This window comes from Oncorhynchus clarkii, chromosome 1, assembly GCF_045791955.1.
Source record: "Oncorhynchus clarkii lewisi isolate Uvic-CL-2024 chromosome 1, UVic_Ocla_1.0, whole genome shotgun sequence".
In the NCBI taxonomy this organism is placed as follows: Eukaryota; Metazoa; Chordata; class Actinopteri; order Salmoniformes; family Salmonidae; genus Oncorhynchus; species Oncorhynchus clarkii.
Genome location: NC_092147.1, coordinates 30,760,206 through 30,782,580, shown reverse-complemented (window position 1 = coordinate 30,782,580; position 22,375 = coordinate 30,760,206). Strand labels below are relative to the sequence as shown.

Here is a 22,375-nt window from a genome sequence, read left to right as displayed (position 1 = left end):
CGGAAGCCCTGTGGCAGTGGAGGTGAACTGTGAGAGGAGACCATGTGTTTGGTGTTAGCCTACTATTAGCAGTGCAAGGCAGACAGCTAGGCTTGCTCCTCACGAATGGAACTGATAGATAGCCCCAGCCTCCAGCCCAGTGATGATGAACCCAGTATGGTCAGCCTGGCCAGGGCCACTCTGGACTCCACAGGAAGCTCTGTGGACAGGTCACGGAAGTCCACTTCCTGGTGGGCCTGCATCCCATTTGTGTTCCTTATGATTTTAAAGGCTGTCAAGGAAGGAAACGGGGCTTGAGTACCGATCTGCCTTATCTCCTCCATCTAATGTTCTCTGCTGGATTCAGAGCAAAGAAGCAAGACGTTGTCAGAATGCAGCTGACTGTCTCTAGCAAGGGAGTTGGGAGTTGCATAAAAAACAAATGTGTCAGACCACTTCAGGGATCTTATGAACTATCAATCATTATTCCCACCACACACACCTACCATTGATTTCTTAGGAATACATATCACTTGGAGAGATCTGACAGTCAGTCCTTGTACTTAAGCAATATGTGGCTTATATAACGGTAGTATATTATAAAGCAATCTCACAATGTTGAATACATGTCTTTGTGTGGTGTGGTCTGCTGCTGTGTGCTGACCTGATCAGTGCTGTGTGTGTGTTCTCTGTTAGGAGGAGGAGAGTGGCCGTCTGGTGCGGTGCTACCCCAAGGTGGTGAAGGGCCAGGTGGATGCAGGAACACAGACAGAACCCGTGGTGGTGCTGTCACTGGCCCAGGCTGCTGTTCTGGGCCTTATCTCCCAGAATGAGATCTTTGGAGCCACCATCGCCCCCAATGGCTTCTACATGGGCGAGCCCAGGGAGTATGGCAGGACCCCTCCTACTCCAGAGGGCATGGAGTATGAGTACGCTGACCAGCTGATTGGGGCCAATGGGGACTACCTGCCTGAGCCTGTTGGGGAGTCGGAGCCCCACAGCAGTGAGAGGAGGCGCCCCGGGCCCAGAGGGAGGACCAGGAGACCCAGGAGTGAAGGAGGAGCGCCAGGGGAGCCCCCTCACAGAGTCCCCAACACACAGACTCAGGTCAAAGGGGAGAGGGGAGAGTCTGACACCCCTCCGTCCTGCATCCACATGGCGAAGAGCCGTAGCAGCCCAGGCAAGACAGATGAGCCAGCCACTCACAGACGGCCTCTGAAGGAGGAGCAGAGCTGTGGTAACTGTGTTGTGTGTGTGAGAGAGACGTCCAGTCAGACCCAGACAGAAGTACGGCCAGAGCAGGGGCCAGAGGAGAGGAGGGAGGGAGGAGGAGAGGGACAAGAAGAGGAGGTAGCTGAGGAGGAAGAAGGAGTGTTGAACCTCAAGACTGGAGGAGACAGGGGACACAGTCCCAGTCCCGTTATGAACCGCTACTTTGAGTCCAGCGAGGTGGCCTATGAGTCTGCTGACATGGCCGTGGGGGACTATGACGAGGGCAGCCAGGGAATGTTGTGGGCTGCAGACGCAGAGGGGATAGCCAGGCGCATGCAGATCGACCGGCTGGACGTCAACGTCCAGATAGATGAGTCCTACTGCGTGGATGTGGGAGAGGGCCTGAAGAGATGGAAGTGCCGCATGTGTGAGAAGTCTTATACCTCCAAGTACAACCTGGTCACCCACATCCTGGGCCACAACGGCATTAAGCCCCATGAGTGCTTGCACTGCGGCAAGCTGTTCAAGCAGCCCAGCCACCTCCAGACCCACCTGCTCACCCACCAGGGCACCCGGCCACATAAGTGCACCGTGTGTAAGAAGGCCTTCACCCAGACCAGCCACCTGAAGAGGCACATGCTGCAGCACTCAGACGTCAAGCCCTACAGCTGCCGCTTCTGTGGCCGAGGCTTCGCCTACCCCAGCGAGCTCCGGTCCCACGAGAACAAACACGAAAACGGCCACTGCCATGTGTGTTCCCAGTGTGCCATGGAGTTCCCCACCCACGCCTACCTGAAGCGCCACCAGACCAGTCACCAGGGCCCCACCACCTACCAGTGCACTGAGTGCAACAAGTCCTTTGCCTACCGCAGCCAGCTGCAGAACCACCTCATGAAGCACCAGAACGTAAGGCCCTACGTCTGCCCAGAGTGTGGAATGGAGTTTGTCCAGATCCATCATCTCAAGCAGCATTCCCTCACTCACAAGGTACTGACACCACAGGCCCTCGCCGACCAGGTACTAAAACCCCACTGACTTGATATTCCATATATTACATTATTCTGTACCAACCCTTGTTCTAACTCCAGCTCAGAGTATCAGAGTAGTCCAGGTTCTCACAGGGTCACCCAGGGGTCACACCAGCTCTAGAAGGTCATCAAGATCTCCGCTTCTTATGAATCACACATTTCTTGATTGATGCGATAAACTCTGAGAAAACATCCATAGCATGCTGCTCACTGAACAACACTCTCTGAGCTGTTTCTACGAATTCCCAGTAACTTGAATTAATTAACAGGCAGAGACAGACAGGGTTAGGTAAACTCAGAGGTATATCAAAATACCTGTTAGGCTGTTATTCCTATTGCCTGAACAAGTTGCAATGTAAACATAGCCTTCAAAATGCTTGGTTTGTTATGTTTGGTCTGACCTAATCCAGCATGTGCTGTGTGTTGTGCTGTGTGTTGTCATGCAAACACATACCACCCTTCATGCCTGATGCTACAGTCTATGCTTTGATCCACAGGAGGTTGGTGGCACCTTAATTAGGCAGGACGGGCTTGTGGTAATGGCTGGAGTGGAATAGGTGGAATGGTATCAAATACATCAAACACAAGGTTTGATGCCATTCCATTAGCTTCGTTCCAGCCATTATTATGAGCCGTCCTCCCCTCAGCAGCCTCCACTGCTCTGATCTCTACACTGATTTATCCTAGGCCTAGAGCCTCAGTCGGAGAAATTGTAGTGTCACATTGACAGGGTATTTACTTAAATATTGGCTTACACATATTGTAACAAACAATTAGATTTATTTTTTAGCGTTCATCAAAATGTAGGTGTATCCAAACATTCATGTTAATGTTTTAACATGCTTTTCAATACTAATCATGCACCTTTCCATATTGTGAGAGTATCACAAGCTTAGAGAGCCAACACTTGGTGGTGCTAACGTGTATGTATCAAGTTGCTGCCATTATGCAAGGATTTCACATCTACCCTACAGCAGTTACACCTCTTGACCTATAATGTCTGTGTGTTTTTGTGTGAAAGCTTGATCGTCTGATAAATGACTATAACAACCACCAATCTTAGTGTTCATTTCAACGTGTAACTTGCTGTTCAAACCGTAACTTGCTGTTTATCAACAATAAACCCAACTTTATTCAACCAAATGAATTAAAGAGCCAATCCTCTTTATTTTCCCAGAGTATGAAGGAATTCAAATGTGAGGTGTGTGCCCGGGAGTTCACCCTCTCTGCTAACCTCAAGAGGCACATGCTGATCCACGCCAGCATCAGGCCCTTCCAGTGTCACGTCTGCTTCAAGACCTTTGTCCAGAAACAGACCCTCAAAACACACATGATCGTCCACCTGCCTGTCAAGCCTTTCAAATGCAAGGTCAGTAGAGGTCTCTATAGACAGCATGGGTTGAGTTCCACTGTTTCTAGAGTGTTGAGATTGAGTGTTGTTCTCTTGTGTTCCAGGTGTGTGGCAAATCTTTCAACAGAATGTACAACCTCCTGGGCCACATGCACCTCCACGCTGGCAGCAAGCCCTTCAAGTGTCCTTACTGCTCCAGCAAGTTCAACCTGAAGGGCAATCTGAGCCGACACATGAAGGTCAAACACGGCATCCTGGACGCTTCACCAGACGGACAAGGTGACTAACATTATTCATTGATACTATTCTTCAGTTATGTACCTTGTTAGTTATGATTTGATCTTGAATTAGCTAATTCAGTTATGTGATTTTTGTTTCTTGGTACAGAATGTTTATACACTAGACATTTCAGTGGGCTCCGTGTTTCATTGTGTTTTTAGTCAGTCTGCCCTTAATGCACTTTAACTCAGCATGTATGTAATCTACTGACAAGTGTTTTGGTGATTCTCTGCCACTCCCCTCCCTCTGTGTTTCGCAAATATAGAAGTGCTTGGACTAGACATGCCGGTCTCTATCGGTAGAGAGGGATAGGGAGGCAGGGGAGGACTGTACTGTCCTCTATGAGGCTGGGAGTAGCTGTGTGTGTGGGTGTGTGTGGTTGTGTAGACAGGATGGGCTCGTATGTTCGTGTGTGTGTGGACAGGATGGGCTTGTGTGTGTGTGTGTCAACAGGATGGGCTCATGTGTGTGTCTGTGTATTTCCTTCCTCAGCCCCCCCTGACATAGAGAACCAGGAGGACTATGACGAAGACAACTTTGAATTCAGCGAACGAGAGAACCTGGCCAGTAACAACACACCAGACATCGCTAAACTGTCTGAAATTGAGTATTATAGCAGCTACGCCAAGGGTGCAGGGCGCTACAACACAGCGTGAATGATTAAAAGACCCCATATTGAGTAGAAATGTAAACTAATAAAGGAAGTTAGTGCCACTAGCAGCTGACAGCAATGTGATGAGCTTTTACTCACTGTAAGGGCATGATATAACGTGGTGGAGTCTGCCCATTCGTATACACTGGAATCTGTTCTCTCGCTCCGGCATTCATTGGGAGTGAGAGACGGGTAATTTGGGATTGTACATTTCTCATCGGTCTGTTTGTTTTGTGCTGAAATGTGACTTCAGCTCTAGCTGCCACAACATTGTGATTGATAAATGTAGTGTTCACAGGAAAAAGGGGTCATATCTGAAAATAAACCATCATCTAAACCTCTGGGAGAGACATACTCAACATACATCCCCAGAGGTGGCCTAACTCTGTAAGCACACTTTGTAGGGAAACACCCATATGGTACCGACGTGGCTCAGTTGGTTGCGTACGGTACTTGCAACACCAGGATTGTGGGATCAATTTCCACGGCGGACCAGTACGAAAATGTAATCACTCACTACTGTAAGTCGCTCACTACTGTAAATCGCTCACTACTGTAAATCGCTCTGGACAAGCGTGTCTGCTAAATGACTAAAATGTAATAGTAAAATGCACTTATTCAGAGCCATCCCCCAGTAAGTGTGTGTGGGTAAATTAGAATACAGCTGAGTATTATTGCTTTTATTAACATATATAACAATGCATACAAGCCAGTCAAGTAAATGTGTCCTCTGTTCACGTCACTTACCAAAGCTGATAACATTCAAGCAGTTCTCATGATGGTTAGCCAACCAACTCTTATTTTTATTTACTTCTCTGTTTTACTTTTATACTGTGAGTAGTTTCAACTACAGTTCTAGGTTTAGATAACATAGGATGCTCATTTCATATTCTGTTGTATTTGAAATGTGCAGAAAGAATCATTCGGCCAGTGTCATTCAGACTCCTCGAGTTGGCTGGTTCTGCACGTCATCACTTTATGGCCCCATGTTACTAGCTTGATTTGAAGTGTCTGCATTGGCAGACATTTTTGTTATTGATCCCGAGTTAAATAATTGTACTGATGCAGCCCACATCTTTAAGTGAGCTAAAAGCAAAATAAAGTATGTTCGAATTGCTCTTCTGATGTAGCCACCATGTGCCAAAGAATCTGACCAATGTTGGGCCACATTGCCAAAGCCTACTGCTGAGGACAATAGCAGTCTAGTGGCACCCACTCTCTGCTTTGTAGAGCTGGGACATTCGATTTCACGTCCCCCAATAGCAGACTTCATGCAATTACTTTTTAGGCTTCATGCTCCTCCCAGTAGATTTTTTCCAAACGATTACCACTGAGAAGACACTAGTGCAGTTTTTTTAGGATCCTTCACAATTCATGCCCCATGCAAGCCTTCATGGAACAGACTGCAACATTTCTCAAACGCAAACACAGCCCCTGCATACTCTTTGTGGTTTTGATGGGTGAATCGCAACAGGATCTGTCCTAAAAAACTTTAGACAGAAATAAAGTGCCCTTGTGTTTCCAGGACTGTGCCATCCATCATGCTACACACTGGTCTAAAGTGATGAACGACAACCTCCCAACATGTGACAGGGCCACAGACCGAGCAGAAAATTACTTGGGAAATTCCCTATATATTGTTTCCCCCTGTGCTTCGCTTTAAAACCACTTGCAAACTAGGTATATATGCAAGGTTTATTTTGAATTGTACACATTTGCAGCTAAAAGCTGAATACATAGGCCTACGTAAATTAAGATGTAGTATACAACATTGCAGTTATGCAGACTCAAAGGCAGGCATAGGGCTGTTGTAGTACCTGCCAGTCTGAGTAGAGGGAAGGTTCAGTGTGTGACTGTATCGGGTAGATTTGCCAGACATGGCCTCTTGTCTGAAGCAGCCATTTGTTGTAACACCATTATGGTATCCATACACAATGTTGATATAGTGTGCTTAATATACAAAATGCTCATTTTTGTGGGGGATAACAAACACCTCTAGCGATGAAACAAATGGAGAAAAAGATCTGGAACTTGAATGGCTTTTTGTGTTACACATTGGTGTGGAAATATGCTGTTGATAGAAATTTTAAAATGTGTACCAGACAACTGTAAAATAATAAATTTATTTTAAAACTTTAAAAATCAGTGTGCACTTTATTTTACAAGATTAAAATGGAGGCAGAATACAAGCATAGGATCCAACAAGGAAGATTTATTAGCAAATATTCTTGACATGGCCTTCAAGTTTCTTCCAAGGTATAATACAGTACTTCACATATAAATATAACCTCGGAGACATGGGGAAAGAAGGTTGAAGGAGTGCTAGATGGAACAGAGCTCTGAATAGAAGGACCTAATCTGGTACACTGAATAATGCTCTACAGATGACTTCTTCCTTCAGACAATACGCATGTGGATATCTTGACCTAAATTAAAAACGAGGTACAAAAACAGAATGACATTTGTCATTTGCAGGCTAGCTGTACTCCAAATTTAAATCCTTCATTTGCCCAGGGCTTTGTCCAGGTTGTTCTTGATGGCATCCAGGAAGTCCTCAGTGTTGACGTAGTGTACATTCAGCTTGCATCTGCAATCACAGATCAGAACATAAGTTACTCAGTCCTCACAGTCAGGACCCTGTTCCTGAGACAGAGAATAATACAAACTTCCAATAGGGAAATAGGATTCCCCCTTGATTATAATACAATCCATGCATTAATAAACATGTTAGATCAAGAATTTGGTCAACGCAATAGTAAGGATCTCACTTGGAAAGTCCGTGAATGCAGCCGGCGAGGTCCTTAGTCATAACACCACTCTCAACGGTCTCCACACATACCTTCTCCAGAGTCAGGGCGAACCTGCAGGTCAAACAGACAAGATTCAGTAATGGGCAAAACAATTGGCTTGTGAATATAAAAACACTTTGCCAATTGCCTGGCAAACACCAATTTATTTATTTTACCTTCATTTAACTAGGCAAGTCAGTTAAGAACAAATTCTTATTTTCAATGATGGCCTAGGAACAGTGGGTTAACTGCCTGTTCAGGGGCAGAATGACAGATTTGTACCATGTCAGCTCTGGGATTCGAACTTGCAACCTTTCGGTTACTAGTCCAACGCTCTAACCACTAGGCTACCCTGCTGCCCCAATGGAATAGGACACGGGGACAGTACACCATTATATAGTTAGTGACAATATTAGTTTAAAAAAATGACATGATGCATTCATTTCTTACTTGATCAGGTCAGGGTTCCCATCAAGTTTACCCCGATGCTCAAGCCCTCTGGTCCAGGCAAAGATGCTGGCAATGGGGTTGGTGCTGGTTGGGTTTCCCTAAAGGTGGATACAGAAGGGGTAAAGTTAGGTTAAAGTTTACCAGTGGAAATAAAGATACTTTACAGATTATGTAAAAGCATGGACAACATAACTCCAATAATCCCATGTTGATGGATCATTTCCTTCATCCTATGAAGTCATTCTGGCAGCATATTGTCCACCACAAGATGGCACTGTTCACGTAAGACATTCAAGTAGAGCCACTGAAATTTGACTGTTGTACGTACCACGGAAGATGATTTATGTTTCTCTAAATATGGATCTATGGCTGCAATGAAAGTTAGTAGAATGAGTCTAACCTTCTGGTGCTCGCGGTAGTGTCTGGTCACTGTGCCGTGGGCTGCCTCAGCCTCAATGGTCTTACCATCAGGACATACCAGCACTGACGTCATCAGACCCAGAGAGCCGAAACCTATGGAGCCCAAATAGTATGTCCATCACCCATAGTCTGATATAGGACTCTCTTAATCTAATCTCTACTGCACTCAACATTTGGATCATAATTTCTATTCCATTTGAAATTAGACTGAGGTGTTCCTAATCCCTCACCCTGAGCCAGGATGTCAGACTGTACGTCTCCATCGTAGTTCTTGCAGGCCCACACGAAGGCACCATCGGACTTCAGCACCTGGGCAACCATGTCATCAATGAGCCTGTGCTCATACCAGATCTTCAGCTTGTCAAACTCTGGCTTGTAGTTCCTATGGACACAAAACACATGGTAGTGTGAGAGCACTGCATTAAACATTATAACCTGGGTAATTTGGGTCCTGGATGCTGAAGCAGCATTCCAGCTAGGTGTATAACAAACAATATAACCCTTGGTATGGCACAAAACTACTTGTTTACTGTTATATTTATGTTGGCAACCAATTTATAATAGCAGTAAGGCACCTTGGGGTTGTGTGTTATATGGTCAATATACCACAGCTAAGGGCTGTATCCAGGCAATCACGTTGTGGCTAAGAAGAGCCCTAAGGCGTATATTTAAGCAATAAAACCCGAGGGGGTGTGGTATATAGCACAGCTAAGGTATGTTCTTTCGCACGATGCAATGCAGAGTGCTTGGATACAGCCCTTAGCCACGGTATATAGAGCACCACAGTATGAGTCATAATACCCACAAAACCTAGAGGTCAAACAGGGAAATGGTTCCAATGGTCTTACCACCATTCATCTTTCCCCATAGGGAATTTTAGAAACACTTAAAATAAGGGCTGGGTGTCGTGTAGGCTTACCCTGGCGTGATGTTTTGATAACCATGTCAATCTAGGACAATGTGACTTTCCAATATAGTTGCCTGTATTTACTCCCCCCCCCCAAAAAAATTAAATGCTAATTAGCCGCTAATGTGGCTATCATAAAGAATTACAAATTCCATGACCATCTGGACGAGACTGCCAAAATCGAGGCAAAAGTAAGAATCTCTAGATTAGCTAACATTACATAGTTAAATGTAGTAATGAATAAATTGGCAACATTTCTTTAAATGGAAAATTCTGTGAACTGTGTTGTGCAAGTTTTAAACAGACACAAAACCTGTGGGCAAAGGCGTCAGCTAAAATATGACATGCAGGAGCTTGCAGGGATTTGTAGTTTTGCATGATGACTACTGATGCTAATTAGCATTTTAGAATCTCAGTAAATAGAGCATTATAACACCTCCGCTCTATATCACATAGCCCCGAGGTGCCTTATTGCTATTATAAACTGGTTACCAACATAAGTAGAGCAGTAAAAACAAATGTTTGGTCATACCCGTGGTATACAGTCTGATATACCACGGCTGTTAGCCAATTAGCATTCAGAGCTCAAACCACCCAGTTTATAATGGCCAATATGCTAGAAACCCAATATTAGACTTTAGTTAATAAAGTGTGCATGGCTGAGGTACTGGTATTTCACTGCCCAATTGTTTTATATTCACAGGTCTGGAATCCTGTTTCAACCAATCAGTATCCAGGACCACAGCCCAATACATGTTGAGGCTAATGAGATCATAAAAAGCAACAAATACTAACGCCTGGTAGATTTCCTCAAAGATGTCCTTGAATCTGCCATCATAAGCTTTGAGAATGGTGTTCTTGGTGCTCAGATAGAGGGGCCACTTCTTGCCAATGGCATACTGGAAGCAGCTATGTGCGAAGCCTGAAATAGACTGATGGAATAGAAAGTGTACAAAGGTCTCCACTAGCGTAGCATGTAGGTCATACGAGCAGCAGTAAGAGGTTAACAACCTTCTATCTCTTAACCCTCAACTAGTCCCCAATTCACACTTCCATTTCCACTAGACAAGTTGAAAGTCTGCCACATGACCTCTGACGGCATAAAATCAAACAAAATCTTGCTTGTGATGGTAAACAAACAATATTAAGGCATGTTTACAGGAGGCCAACTCACTCCATTCACTACTGCTATAATTTCATGAAGGGAAAAATCTGTGGCAAAATAAAGTCTGACAAAAAAATTATAATAAAATAAATCTAGTTGGCAAAACAAACCACAGTGCTGAACTCACCTCATCTGTGTTGTACATGCCCATTCCACAGCCACCTCCGGGGAACTTATAGACCTCCCACTCCTGGCCTTTGCTCCCATCAGTAGGAGAGAAGACCATCTTGAAAGTGCCTGGTTTGCTGACAACAAAGTCTGTTGCTCTGTACTGTAAAACAATGGATCGGTTACAAATAACACAATGAAGATAAATATTAAAATCGCTCCAATTTAGAAGGAACTGACCTGGTCACCAAAGGCATGTCTGCCAATGGTGATGGGCTGTGTCCAACCTGGAACAAGCCTGGGAATGTTCTTGCAGATGATTGGCTCACGGAAGACTGTGCCTCCCAGGATGTTCCTGATGGTTCCATTGGGGCTCTTCCACATCTTTTTCAGTTTGAACTCTGATGGTAAACGACAGTTCTCACAAAACAGCAACATTTAAAAAAACCAACCATAGGTTCCTATTGTCGGTTTAACTACAAAAATAGTGTAATGTGTGATTGCTCTCTAAGCCAAGTGACCCTTAAAGGGAGCATTTGGAGAGGGAATTAAACCTTTATAGCAAACTATAAACACACTGCTTATATGCTATTCAAATACCTTCTACTCTTTGTTCGTCAGGAGTGATGGTGGCACATTTAACAGCGACATGGTACTTCTGGGTGGCGATGGCAGAGTCAATGGTGACCTGGTCGTCAGTCTGGTCACGGTATGGCAAACCCAGGTCATAGTACTTCAGCTCCACATCCACATTGGAGAGGATGAGCTGGAAAAGCAGAACATAGTGACAGAGGAATCAGAACTCATTCTTTCTTTACATTGTCAACTGCTCTACAGGATTTCAGACATTGTTTATGTCAGTGAACTTAGAATGGACGTGCTTTAGTCAATGGACGCACCCCAGTCCAAGCACATAAGGGTCAAAATTCCAGGCTGTATCACAACCGGACATGATTGGGAGTCCCACAGGGCAGAGCACAATTGGCCCAGTGTCGCCCGGGTTAGGCAGTCATCGTAAATAAGAATCTTTTCTTAACTGACTTGCCTAGTTAAAAGGTCAAATACAAAAACAGTAATATTTACAAGAACAATCTTTAAAAATACTATAACTTAATGCAATATAGATTGCACCATATCTATTGATAGATGTAATAATCGTATCTTCATTCATGTGTAGTGTGAAGTATTGTTTTACGTGGGGGACAATACACATTTAAAATTGTCAGAAAAAAAAGGTAATGTTTTTTACTCCCATGAAGCTCCATGTTCAGACTGAGCCAACTACTCCAGAGGTGAGTAGCCAATGGGTGACAAACCTTACAAAAACCCCTCCTCCCACATCATACAGACAATCTCCCTACACTCAGGCACATACACACTCATTCACTCTGAATCTATGCTTCAGTCAGTTGTGTAAAAATAGACTAGTCAGCGCAGGCCTTCCCTGGGGGTGACAGACACCACTGTCGTTCCCCTCCAAGTTCAGCACCTTCTCTTTGATGAACTCCCAGATGATCCTGGTCATCTCATCTCCATCCATCTCCACCACAGGCTGGGACACCTTGATGCGCTTGTCCCCATCTGTCCAAAATAAAAAGAAACCGTACATTAAATGGAGACTGCCTGTCGTCACAATTGTGACCTACACACATTAGTAAGGAGCACGTTAGCGTGTTTTCAGCACAAAAACTGCTGAGCAACCAGTCACTGATTATAGCTTATTACGACATACAATTATATATTACAATAATACATCTGTTTGACTGGCAACATGGCCCCGAAGAACTATGACAACCAATACTACATACTGGAATATTTTTGTTTGACATGGTCTCTATGAATAGCCTATACGGCGTCTAAAGGTCTCGGGAAATGTTCCCTGAATAGGCTCATGCCGTTTGTGAGGGTTCAAGAAACAGTTGGTTCTAAATTAGGGGAGTCGTGTGATCAAAGTCACCTCATCCTACAAAGAGACTGCACTGTCATTTAGACTTCATGGTTTCATCTCTCCATGGACAGTAACATATTCAGCTCTCTTCATGCCTATACATACAGAATATTGACAGCAAGACATTTCTATTTTCATTCATCTGTAGCTGCCATGCATCTTGCCCTTTGATTCACCCAGACTAGTAGTCCAATTATCTAGTAAAACAAGTCTCTGCTCCCACACTGCTCTGCCCTTTAGTGTCCCTGGGAGAAGGCAGGCCCTCACCCACTCTCCCAGCTAGACCATGCAGTGGAGACAGAGTGGAAGAGGGGCGGTGCAGGGAATCAAGTGACTTTCTAATGTTCCTGCCAAGTCTATGCTTCCACTGCTCCCCATGACATCCAAGAATAGTGTTTATACTTAAGGAGAAACAAAATGGCGGTATCCAGCGGAATGATGAAATAACACCATCACGTGGATCTGTGCTGTATGACAACCTTGATACCAAGTATACACACAAACATGAGACCTTTACTGCAACTACGCACCTGTCAAAACAACCTACTCACAACTCAGTTGGACATGAACAAACCCTCGCAGCAAAAGAGACTGTAAAACAAGGCCCATATAGGCTAACCTTGCCCGCAAGCAAAGACCTGGGTATATACACTGACTGATCACCTATTCCTTTCTCCCGCAAGCCTGTTAGCTTCATCCATTGAGAGACAATAGTTTACTTTGCGTGAAGAGCCACCGCAATAGGCACGGATTAGGTTATCCTTTATAATACTGTAGTGAACACGTAGCAGAACTCAGAAGATGTGTTTTGAGCACAAGTTTGCCAGGTGTGAAAAGCATACAGACACCGGGTGAAGTCTGAATGAGACAGAGTTACCCCCCCAGCTGTGTCTTGCTGCAATGTATAATGGGTAGAGATATATATATTTAAAGAAATTGCCGGCTGGCTAAAAAAGTCACTTTTACTGAAACATTGATTAATGTGCACTGTCCCTGTAAAAAAAAAAAAACTCAAACTCATATTGTTTTTAAGCTGATGATTTTGGCTGAATTACAGAACACCTAAATCCATCTGCACAATCAGTATAGATCAAATTCACTGCAGACATCAGTCTGTAGGGGGATGGGTGAAAGGTGCCGTTTCTAACAACTAAGTGGAATATGTAGTGACAGCTGAACTTTTCGAAGGTCAACACCTTTGCTATGCATATTCTGCTAGTTAAAATCTGTTACGATTGTGGTTATGGTCATTTTAAACATATTACTAAAATGTAGGCCCTATGTTCACAACTGCACTTAGCTACTCTTCAAGACACATTAAACTAGCAAATGAAAGTATTCATTGATTTGAAGGGATTGTGTATGGTAGTAAAAGATGACCAAAACCTGTGCCACTATGACTCCATTTTCTGTATTATTTATATCACTCAACTTTTAAACTAACATCTTATATCAAATAAAACAAAAATAGATCACTGAATTTGATCTACATGTCAATTGAGTCAATGCAATACAAATCAGATCAATGATCTGAATCAATGCAATACAAATCAGATCAATGATCTGTATTGCATGACCAGGCAAAAAACATTGGTCCCAAGACATGAAAATGTGTCAAATAATGTCACACCAAAATACAATGACCCAGAAAATACCCCATATTTTGAAAAATGTTCCATTCATGGTCATTGTTATATATTTTTTTAATTTTCTTTTACATCTGTCCTTAACAACCACAAGGGTATGTGACTGGATAGATAGTTTCAAGGCTTTGGTCCTGTTAAAGCAACACACTATCTAGAGCCCCTCAATTTGATTAAATCCTCACATAACCCTATACAAACACATCTGTGACTTCTGCAATCTGGTGAATATCAGGATCATGATTCAGAGACAGCTGACTGTAGAATGTGCAGACTGGGGAAGACGAACTGCCCTTCAATTGACCTGCTACTTTATTACAGTCCTTCAATGTCAAATAGAGGGGGCAGGGCATTATAGGCCTTAAAGCTATTTAACAAAACAGCTAGCCTAAATACCATATTTTGGACTTTCTAATTTGAAAGTTATTCTGGAGGGTTATATAGGAGGACAAAGAGGGTCAAATTTATTTTTACAGTGCGTGTAAAACAGCTTCCTAGATCGACTACACAGTTCAGACATGATTTAGTTATGCTGCTGCAGAAAATAGGATTTGGTGGGCCATTGAACACTTGTGGCAGCCATTGCAGAGCGTCCCACTATAGGCTGACCTTGTGGAAGTTTCTTAGCAAAAAAAAGTAGCTAGCGCTCAAACAATGAAGGTGTAAACTTTTGAAAACAATTGTATCAATGTATATTCAATATTTCTAATTGATTGACACATTTCCACAGCGTGTTTACACAGTTCACATGCATGATTGGCATGGGCAGGTGGCTTGGAGTCTTCGATTCAATTGCTGCCAATTGGTTTGGTTGCGTGGCGAATGTAAATGGTCACATTTTAGATTAAACTATTTAGAGTATTTTAAACCAATCTCGAGATAAGCTGATTTATTTAACAGTATATTTAACAGTATGTACATTCACTCTACTTTTTAGGCCAAAGCAAATGTGATTTATTTGTATGGCCAATAGAGTGACGCAGACAAAGAAATCTCCCTCGACCCTTTTTTATCTTCCCTTCGCTAGCGGTTTCTAGGGAAGGCGGCTGACTTTGCTTGCGAGGAGAGTTCATTTTGTGACAACTAACGTTACCTAGCTCCATTCACCGAGCAAATGTGGGACTCTGCATTAATGGGATAATTTAGCGAACTGACGAATATTTCATTATGGTAGCAACAGTTACTTCACCAACAAACAATCCAAAACTGGCCAAATGTGGCGCAAAATTATGCCTAGCTAAAAGTAACGGCGAGAAAACTAGACTACTAGCTAAGCCACCAATGCGATTAAAACTGGGTCTGGTCTACTTTCTTAGTTCACACATATGAACCAGAAAAAATGAGTGGGAAGCCTCGCTTCCTCTTCCGTCTATGGCTAGCTTCCACACAGTGAAAAGGCCAACGTTATTTGACGGGGTTTTGCGTTAGGCATTATACATTTACTTTCTGTATGATTTTGTAAAATATCATGTAACCATGTTAAAGGTCGGACATTTTGCTCAAAACTCACAGTTCCTCTGTTGCAAACTCTGGAAGGTTGCAGCTGGCGCGAGTACCGCGGGGTTTTTGGAGAGAGTGGCCGCCGACCTAGATAGAGAGCTGAGGACCTTCAAGTATCCAGCCATGGCTTGCCCAAATTACTAGCAGCTGATACCGGACAAACTCCGAGCAAAGAAGGGTCGAAATGAAATGCCGCGCACTGCAATAGACTCAGCACCTCCCCACTCTACGCGCTTGACGCTACGACAAAAAAAAGTGAAAAAGGGAGGGACTTCTAATTGACCATCTCCAATCAGAAGAGTATTTATGACTTTCATTCTAGTACTGCTGTCTAGACTCCAGATAAGGGTCAGTTAATTTTCGTTCATGGAGATGTATGGTACGAGATATGGTACTCCCTGTATATAGCCGCATTCAGGTGGTCTTTATTCCTCTGTGTTATCATTTAAAATATTTCTTATTTTTAACATCATTGGGAAAGAGCTCGTAAGTACGCATTTCACGGTAAAGTCTACACCTGTTGTATTCGGCGCATGTGACAAATACAATTTGATTTGATGTTAGAAGCCTGGACCTTCATACAGGCAGAATGTTACATGCTGCCATGCATAGATCGAATAGATTATAGAGTGAATAGCCATGCAGCCATGTATAGACGTAATAGATTATAAAGTGAATAGATGAGTATGTCTTTATGTAGGTATAATTGATTATCAGCAGTAAGAGCAAAGGCACCTTCCTGGTAGTCCAAATCCAGTGTAGGTTATATATTATAAGGGTTGATTTATGACTGGTTTATGAAGCTGAAACAATCCTCTCACATTCCATATCCTCAGTCACCACTGTGAAGGGCCCTAATTTTAGCTGGGGCTGTTTACCATACTGGGAGAAAGAATGGGTAGTGTGTAGTCATGTGGGAGTCGAAGCTTGCAGCATATTAAAGTCCCTCAGCTCAGAGCAGCCAGGTCACCTCCCAAGGAAGAGGGAGCATTAAAGGACAAAAACACTGCACATCTTTGAAACTCAGAAGAACACAAATGTATCAATTTTCCGAATAGATGGGCATGTGGTTGGTTATTCTCTAGATACCTGGACAAGATGTTTGCATTCATTTTCACTATTACAGTGATCTAGATGAAAGGTCAGTCAGAGGAGAGTCAGTGCTATGACATAATGTGATGACTTGAGTGAGCACCCAACCTTTGGACCCTTGGAATGTAAACAGTTTTGGAATACAGTTGGAATGCAGTTCAACCAATGACAGTTCAAATAGTCTAACAGATGAAGAATCACCCAACAAAAGGCTCTACGGTACTAAGGTCAGGTACATATCTTTAGGGCACCTTCTGTTCTGGATGGCACACATAGTAGTCTCTCATCTCGTGACAGATTGTCAGTGCACACACGATTCGTGTCTGGGTTCAGAGATGACATGGTCCAGGTTACCCACATCTCTCTAGGACACCCTAGTGAAATGTAAAAACATTTCAAATGATCTAAATCTAGCATAACATCCTGTATCACAATACAAACCAGTAAGAGAGAAACATGTATGACATTCTACACTTATAGGATAAGTTTCTCCACGTGAAGGAGGTTATTTTTAACTAGGTAAGTCAGTTTAGAACAAATTATTTTTTACAATGACGGCCAGGAACTGTGGGTTAACTGCCTTGTTCAGGGGCAGAACGACAGAGTTTTACCTTGTCAGCTTGGGGATTCAATCTAGCAACCTTTTGGTTACTGGCCCAACCCTTTAACCACTAGACTACCTGCCACCCTTTATTTAAGTGTAGATGTCACCCAATAGGCAATATATAATTAATCACATTGCATAAATGTGGCCCAAGAAAGATGTAATCTCCTAAGTGTGGTTTTTATACAGTTGTAGGTCTTTGAAAAATCATTTGACACTGTGTTCTATCAGCCCTACCTGCTGGAATAAAATATGAATGCATTTGTAGAACCTGAGTGGGCCTAGAGCGACCTCTGCTGGATTGAATATTGTAGATTAAATGATAGGCAACCCATACAATTAATTAATACCAATATGATTCCACTGTTCGATTGGAGGTATTATGGCAGCTGGCTAGCTGGATGGCTTTGTCAAGTTAGCTAAGAAGATTAATTGTATTGTGTTGAAACAAGGGTTATCTGCGAGGATGGCAGAAATGGGGCTCCCGAGTGGTGCAGTGGTCTTAGGCACTGAATCTTAGTGCAAGAGGCATCACTGCAGTCCCCGGCTCAAATCCAGGCTACATCACATCTGGTCGTGATTGGGAGTCCCATAATGCGGTGTGCAATTGGCCCAGCGTTGGCCAGGTAAGGCCGTAATACGAATTTGTTCATAATTGACTTGCCGAGTTAAACACATTAAAAGGAGGACATGGTACATTTTCATGTATGTTGTTGATAGCCAACATAGGATGTTGGCTATCAACAAGGCAACTCCTATGACTAATTGGGAATGGGACGCAAGCGTAGGATTGATCACCCAGTCGCTGGCCGCTTTTGGGGAGGGTGTATAGTGTAAAAGGCTGAAACACCCTAGGAACCAAAGGTACACTACTGACGATGCACTCCCTAAATTTCACTAGGCTCACTGTTCATGAACTCTTGGAAGTGCTTGCACAAAGGATAGTAACATCTCATCCTGTGTTCTTGGAATCTGTCAGAAATGTATGATAATTGTCTTTGGAGACCGGCGGTTATGAAGAGAGAGAAGCAGCCCGGAAAGATGGCGAGTGGAGGAGACCCTGTTTCTTGGTCGGAAGCGGAGATGGGAAAGCAAGGAAGAAGGAGAGGAGCTGAGTGCAAAGGGAAACAGTGTGTCGAGGAGGATTGCCGCTAAGTGCAAAGTGTGCTTAGAAAGTGAAGTTGATGAGTGAGTTGGCAGGTGTGGTGAAGATCCCCAAGTCTTTTCCCAATGGTTATGACAACAATGATTCTGGCCCAGTAGGAGTGACATTCTTGGAGAAAGTGGATCGCTGCCTTTTGGCTGACAAAGCCACTACGGTGTTTCAGGTGCCATGCTTATGGTCATGTTATAGCAGTGTGTAGGAGGGATATTCCTAGATGTGAGGAGTGTGCAGGAGGGCATGGGACAGAGGAATGTGTTGTTTGGGTGAACAAGTTGTGCGTGCCAACTGTAGGGGTGCCAATATTACTGGGGATCAGAAGTGTCTGGTGTGAAATAGGCAGGTTGAGGTGGCCAGTGCCAGAGAAGTACAGGTGTCGTATGCTGAGGCAGTGAAGAATGTAGAGGATGATGGATCAAGGTTGAGGGATCCTAAGAAGTTTGATGTGGGTGTGTCTTTGCCATGCAATCACAACAAACAAATGCAGTAGTGAGTACAGCGATGTAAGCTAGGCTAGCTTTGCTCTGGCAAGAACACATTTTTGAAGTTGAGGACTTCTCCCCTCCTAACTGACTCACCATCTCAAGGTGGTCAGTTCTATGTGTAGGCTAAAGCTTGCGCTGACTTTGTGTTTAGCCAAGTTGACAGCAGCTATCTAGCATAGCTTGGTGATGGCTGAAGCTGGCTATCCAATCTAGCTGATATTTCTCTGTCAAATCGGTTATGGCAAGATAGCTTAAAGAGCAATATGAGAAGAATGAAATTGCTAAAGATATTCTTAACAAAGTGTTTTGACGACTTTCAAGTATAAGTTCCATGTAGAATAAACCATCCTTCACATAATATTGTAGAAGCAGTGTTCTGCTAATATAACAATGTGCAAATATTACACCCGTCTTTCATCTTTTATTGTCATTCACAGGCGACAGAGATAGTGTACCTATCAACTTTTTGTCTGGTGGTGCTGCGGCTACGGCCACCTTAACCAAACATGTCAGTCGTCAAACCTTCCTGTATGGTGTCACATACCCCCCCCCCCCACCCTTGATAGTGCCATTTGATTCAATAATAACAAAATATGATAACAAGTTATAGATGTCTTGTATAATTATATTGCTGAGTGCAAGGGCTCGCTCCATTCAGAGACATCAGCATCAAGCCGTCTGTCAGTCTGGACTCTTATCACATCTTGCAAGTCTCCCAAATGCTGGCTCCATATACAGTAGGTATCTGTGAAAACATACACACATACGTAGTTGCTGTTCTATTACCGATGGCAGTTAGAGTAGGTGATATCTGACACACAAACAGATACTATGTTGAAGTTTGAACAGGTCAGACTTAACCTACCTTATTCTGTTCTTCCCATCAACAACCATTGGTGAGAAGACAAGAGGTGAGGCTGGAGGTGAGGCCTTTGCCAGAGCCTCATTGATGGAAATAGCAGCGTAGATCAGCTCAGATACTGGTCGGTCACACACACACACACACACACACACACATAGAGCACTGATTACATTATCAATGTCTATTATGATTAGCCTGGTGGAATCAACCAGATCGATGCGCTCACCTTTATTTCACTTCAGATATCATAAAATGTGAAGTCCAAGAGAATGGTGAACACAGCGATTAGGTAGGTTCCACCAGGCTAGGTTATGCCCTGGACATTATATGCATCTAAGTAGACATTAAGCAAAAAATAATGTCAGATACATAACCAGCAGTCTATGGTCTAGTTACCGGTATACTTACCACCACTGGGGACCAATGAACTCCAACCACCTATTCCACACGGCAGGGTCCTTCAGCAGTGCATGCAAACTATTGTTGGCTGTGCATCCTGTTGGAAGCATGCATTGTCGAACTGGAACCGAAGGCATGGTCAATACATATTGGGCTTTTCAGTCTCAAACGGCAGATGAAACATCAGCGACCCATTCATTCAATGAAGGAAAGTGAAGTGGGCGGAGGGGCAATTTCCACATGGAGCTTGGCAAAAGAGTGCATGAATTGTTGACATAATTGTAATCCAAACCCAACCTACAATTGACTTGTGACACACTCTTTTCTTAACAAGACTGAATTTATGTCAAAAATGATCTTATTTACACTTTGTAGCCAATTTTGAAACTATAATAAATGTTTCTTACTGACTCATATCAATGCCACATAAGAGGTTTTCAAAGGTATTCATTTGTTGTTTTTTAGAGGGAATCATTCCTTAACCCTTGGCCTACAATGTTTGCGCCACCACGGAAATCGAATTAACATAACACAAAAAAAATCCATAAGATCTCCAAAATCGGTCTTCTCACAAAAATCTCTGTATCATCAGAATGGTTTGGCCTACAAACTATTCTAACCACTATTGAAAGCGGAGACTCTCACAAGTATGATTGTGTTGATCTAGGATGCTCATAAGCCTCACAAGACACATCTGAAGATCCCGGGTACCAGTTAAAACATTTTCATGGAACCATATATGAGTTTAGTGCCATTTGTAAATATGAATTTGTTCTCAACTGACTTGCATAGTTAAATAAAGGTACAAAAAAGGTTAGGGTAACCTAACATAGAGGGCTTAAAAGAAACGCCTCAAACTAGATCCCCCTACATACTGGTTTTGACGTGAAGAAAAAAACTGTCTGAGGAGGTTCTCTTCTGATACTGTTCAACCAATCCAGTAAATGTGGAGGAGGAGTTAATCTGGAGTGTCGCCTTATTAACGTCCAAAAGCGCAAGTCACGTCACATGCTCTCTTTCCATTTGCCCTGAAAACCGGAACTTCTGGTTAAGACTAGGTTTAAGTAAGGGTTATTTATGGTTAGGCTAAGGGTAGGGCCTAAGGTTAGGGTTAAGTTTAGGGTAGGGACATCCCAAGGATTCCAAAGCACTGACCGCTCTGTAACAAGTTGTTCCCGTGACCTTCCACTACTTCCTGATTGTACATTATATCACAATGGTAAACAATTTTACTGTATTTTGACAAAGTTGGTATGTATGGGATGGTAATATATTTTTGTTGAATTAAACACAGGTTTTATAACTTTGAATAGAGCGTGCACCTTTGAATCAGAGACTACTTCAATAGTCAGAAGCTGTTACAAAACTGAAAACATGCAGTAAAGCAATAAATACTTTTTTTGGACATCCGACAGGGATCGCTCTTATTACAATCACAGGTTTAAAAATATATATAAAAAATCGATTTCTTTTTTTGAGGTTTTTGCGCAATGAAATATTTTGAGATGCACCATCTAATTTTCAAGTATCCAAATGAAGAAACGTAAACAAACCTAGAAAGAAAATGCAGACAAACAAGAATAATAAGGCAACTACTGTCTAATATTAATAACAATGAACTGGGAAGTCATACTGAGACTAGGTTCTATTTTTTTAGATGAGGCCTGCATTAATACATCAAACATACAGTACCAGTCAAAAGTTTGGACACACCTACTCATTCAAGTGGTTTTCTTTATTTAGACTATTTTCTAGATTGTAGAATAATAGTGAAGACATCAAAACTATGAAATAACACATATGGAATCATGTAGTAACCAAAAAAGTGTTAAACAAATCAAAATATAAAAGCAGCTATACCCATCTCTGTGGAGAACAAAGGGGCCGCCAGTGTTATCCAAGCCTGTGACCGACCGGGTTTGGTCATTTGTAAGTCTAAATTCAATTAATGATGATACAGTTGAAGTCGGAAGTTTACATACACCTTAGCCAATACATTTAAACTCAGTTTTTCACAATTCCTGAAATTTGATCAGAGTAAAAATTCCCCGTCTTAGGTCAGTTAGGATCACCACTTTATTTTAAGAATATGAAATGTCAGAATAATAATAGAGAGAATGATTTTATTTCAGCTTTTATTTATTTTCATCACATTCCCAGTTGGTCAGAAGTTTACATACACTCAATTAGTATTTTGTAGCATTGCCTTTAAATTGTTTAACTTGGGTCAAACGTTTCGGCTAGCCTTCCACAAGGTTCCCACAATAAGTTGGGTGAATTTTGGCCAATTCCTCCTGACAGAGCTGGTGTAACTGAGTCAGGTTTGTAGGCTTCCTTGCT

At 42.8% G+C, this 22,375-nt stretch overlaps 2 protein-coding genes across 3 annotated transcripts in view; one reads left to right on the top strand and one right to left on the bottom strand.

The window, feature by feature from the left end:
- The window catches only part of LOC139405524 (zinc finger protein 710-like), an 8,398-nt gene extending 1,755 nt beyond the window's left edge, over positions 1–6,643 (top strand). Inside the window, exons 2-5 of one of the 2 annotated variants that reach the window (XM_071147942.1) lie at positions 676–2,178; positions 3,397–3,588; positions 3,675–3,849; positions 4,342–6,643. In XM_071147942.1, the coding sequence (XP_071004043.1) occupies positions 676–2,178; positions 3,397–3,588; positions 3,675–3,849; positions 4,342–4,505 (2,034 nt within the window). In that variant the 3' untranslated portion in view covers positions 4,506–6,643. Of the gene's footprint in view, positions 1–675; positions 2,209–3,396; positions 3,589–3,674; positions 3,850–4,341 lie in introns of both variants that reach the window. The other variant, XM_071147935.1, reaches the window with a different exon arrangement.
- A 50-nt stretch (positions 6,644–6,693) lies between these two features.
- On the bottom strand, positions 6,694–15,690 carry LOC139405538 (isocitrate dehydrogenase [NADP], mitochondrial-like). The gene is made up of 11 exons (XM_071147954.1): positions 15,442–15,690; positions 11,830–11,921; positions 10,941–11,106; positions 10,581–10,741; positions 10,360–10,503; positions 9,863–9,999; positions 8,391–8,542; positions 8,141–8,253; positions 7,741–7,838; positions 7,270–7,362; positions 6,694–7,088 (listed from the first exon to the last, which is right to left on the bottom strand). Exons 1-11 carry the CDS (start codon positions 15,554–15,556, stop codon positions 7,004–7,006), a joined length of 1,356 nt encoding a protein of 451 aa, XP_071004055.1. The 5' UTR covers positions 15,557–15,690; the 3' UTR covers positions 6,694–7,003.
- Between the last annotated feature and the right edge of the window lie 6,685 nt (positions 15,691–22,375).

Excerpts from the sequence above, each read along its gene's own strand:
- LOC139405538 (XM_071147954.1), bottom strand. The coding sequence starts at position 15,556 with ATGGCTGGATACTTGAAGGTCCTCAGCTCTCTATCTAGGTCGGCGGCC. Across the intron at positions 8,254-8,390 it reads GTCTGACATCCTGGCTCAGG|GTTTCGGCTCTCTGGGTCTG; the intron begins GTGAGGGATTAG and ends TGGGCTCCATAG. Across the intron at positions 7,089-7,269 it reads TGCATTCACGGACTTTCCAA|ATGCAAGCTGAATGTACACT; the intron begins GTGAGATCCTTA and ends CTGTGATTGCAG.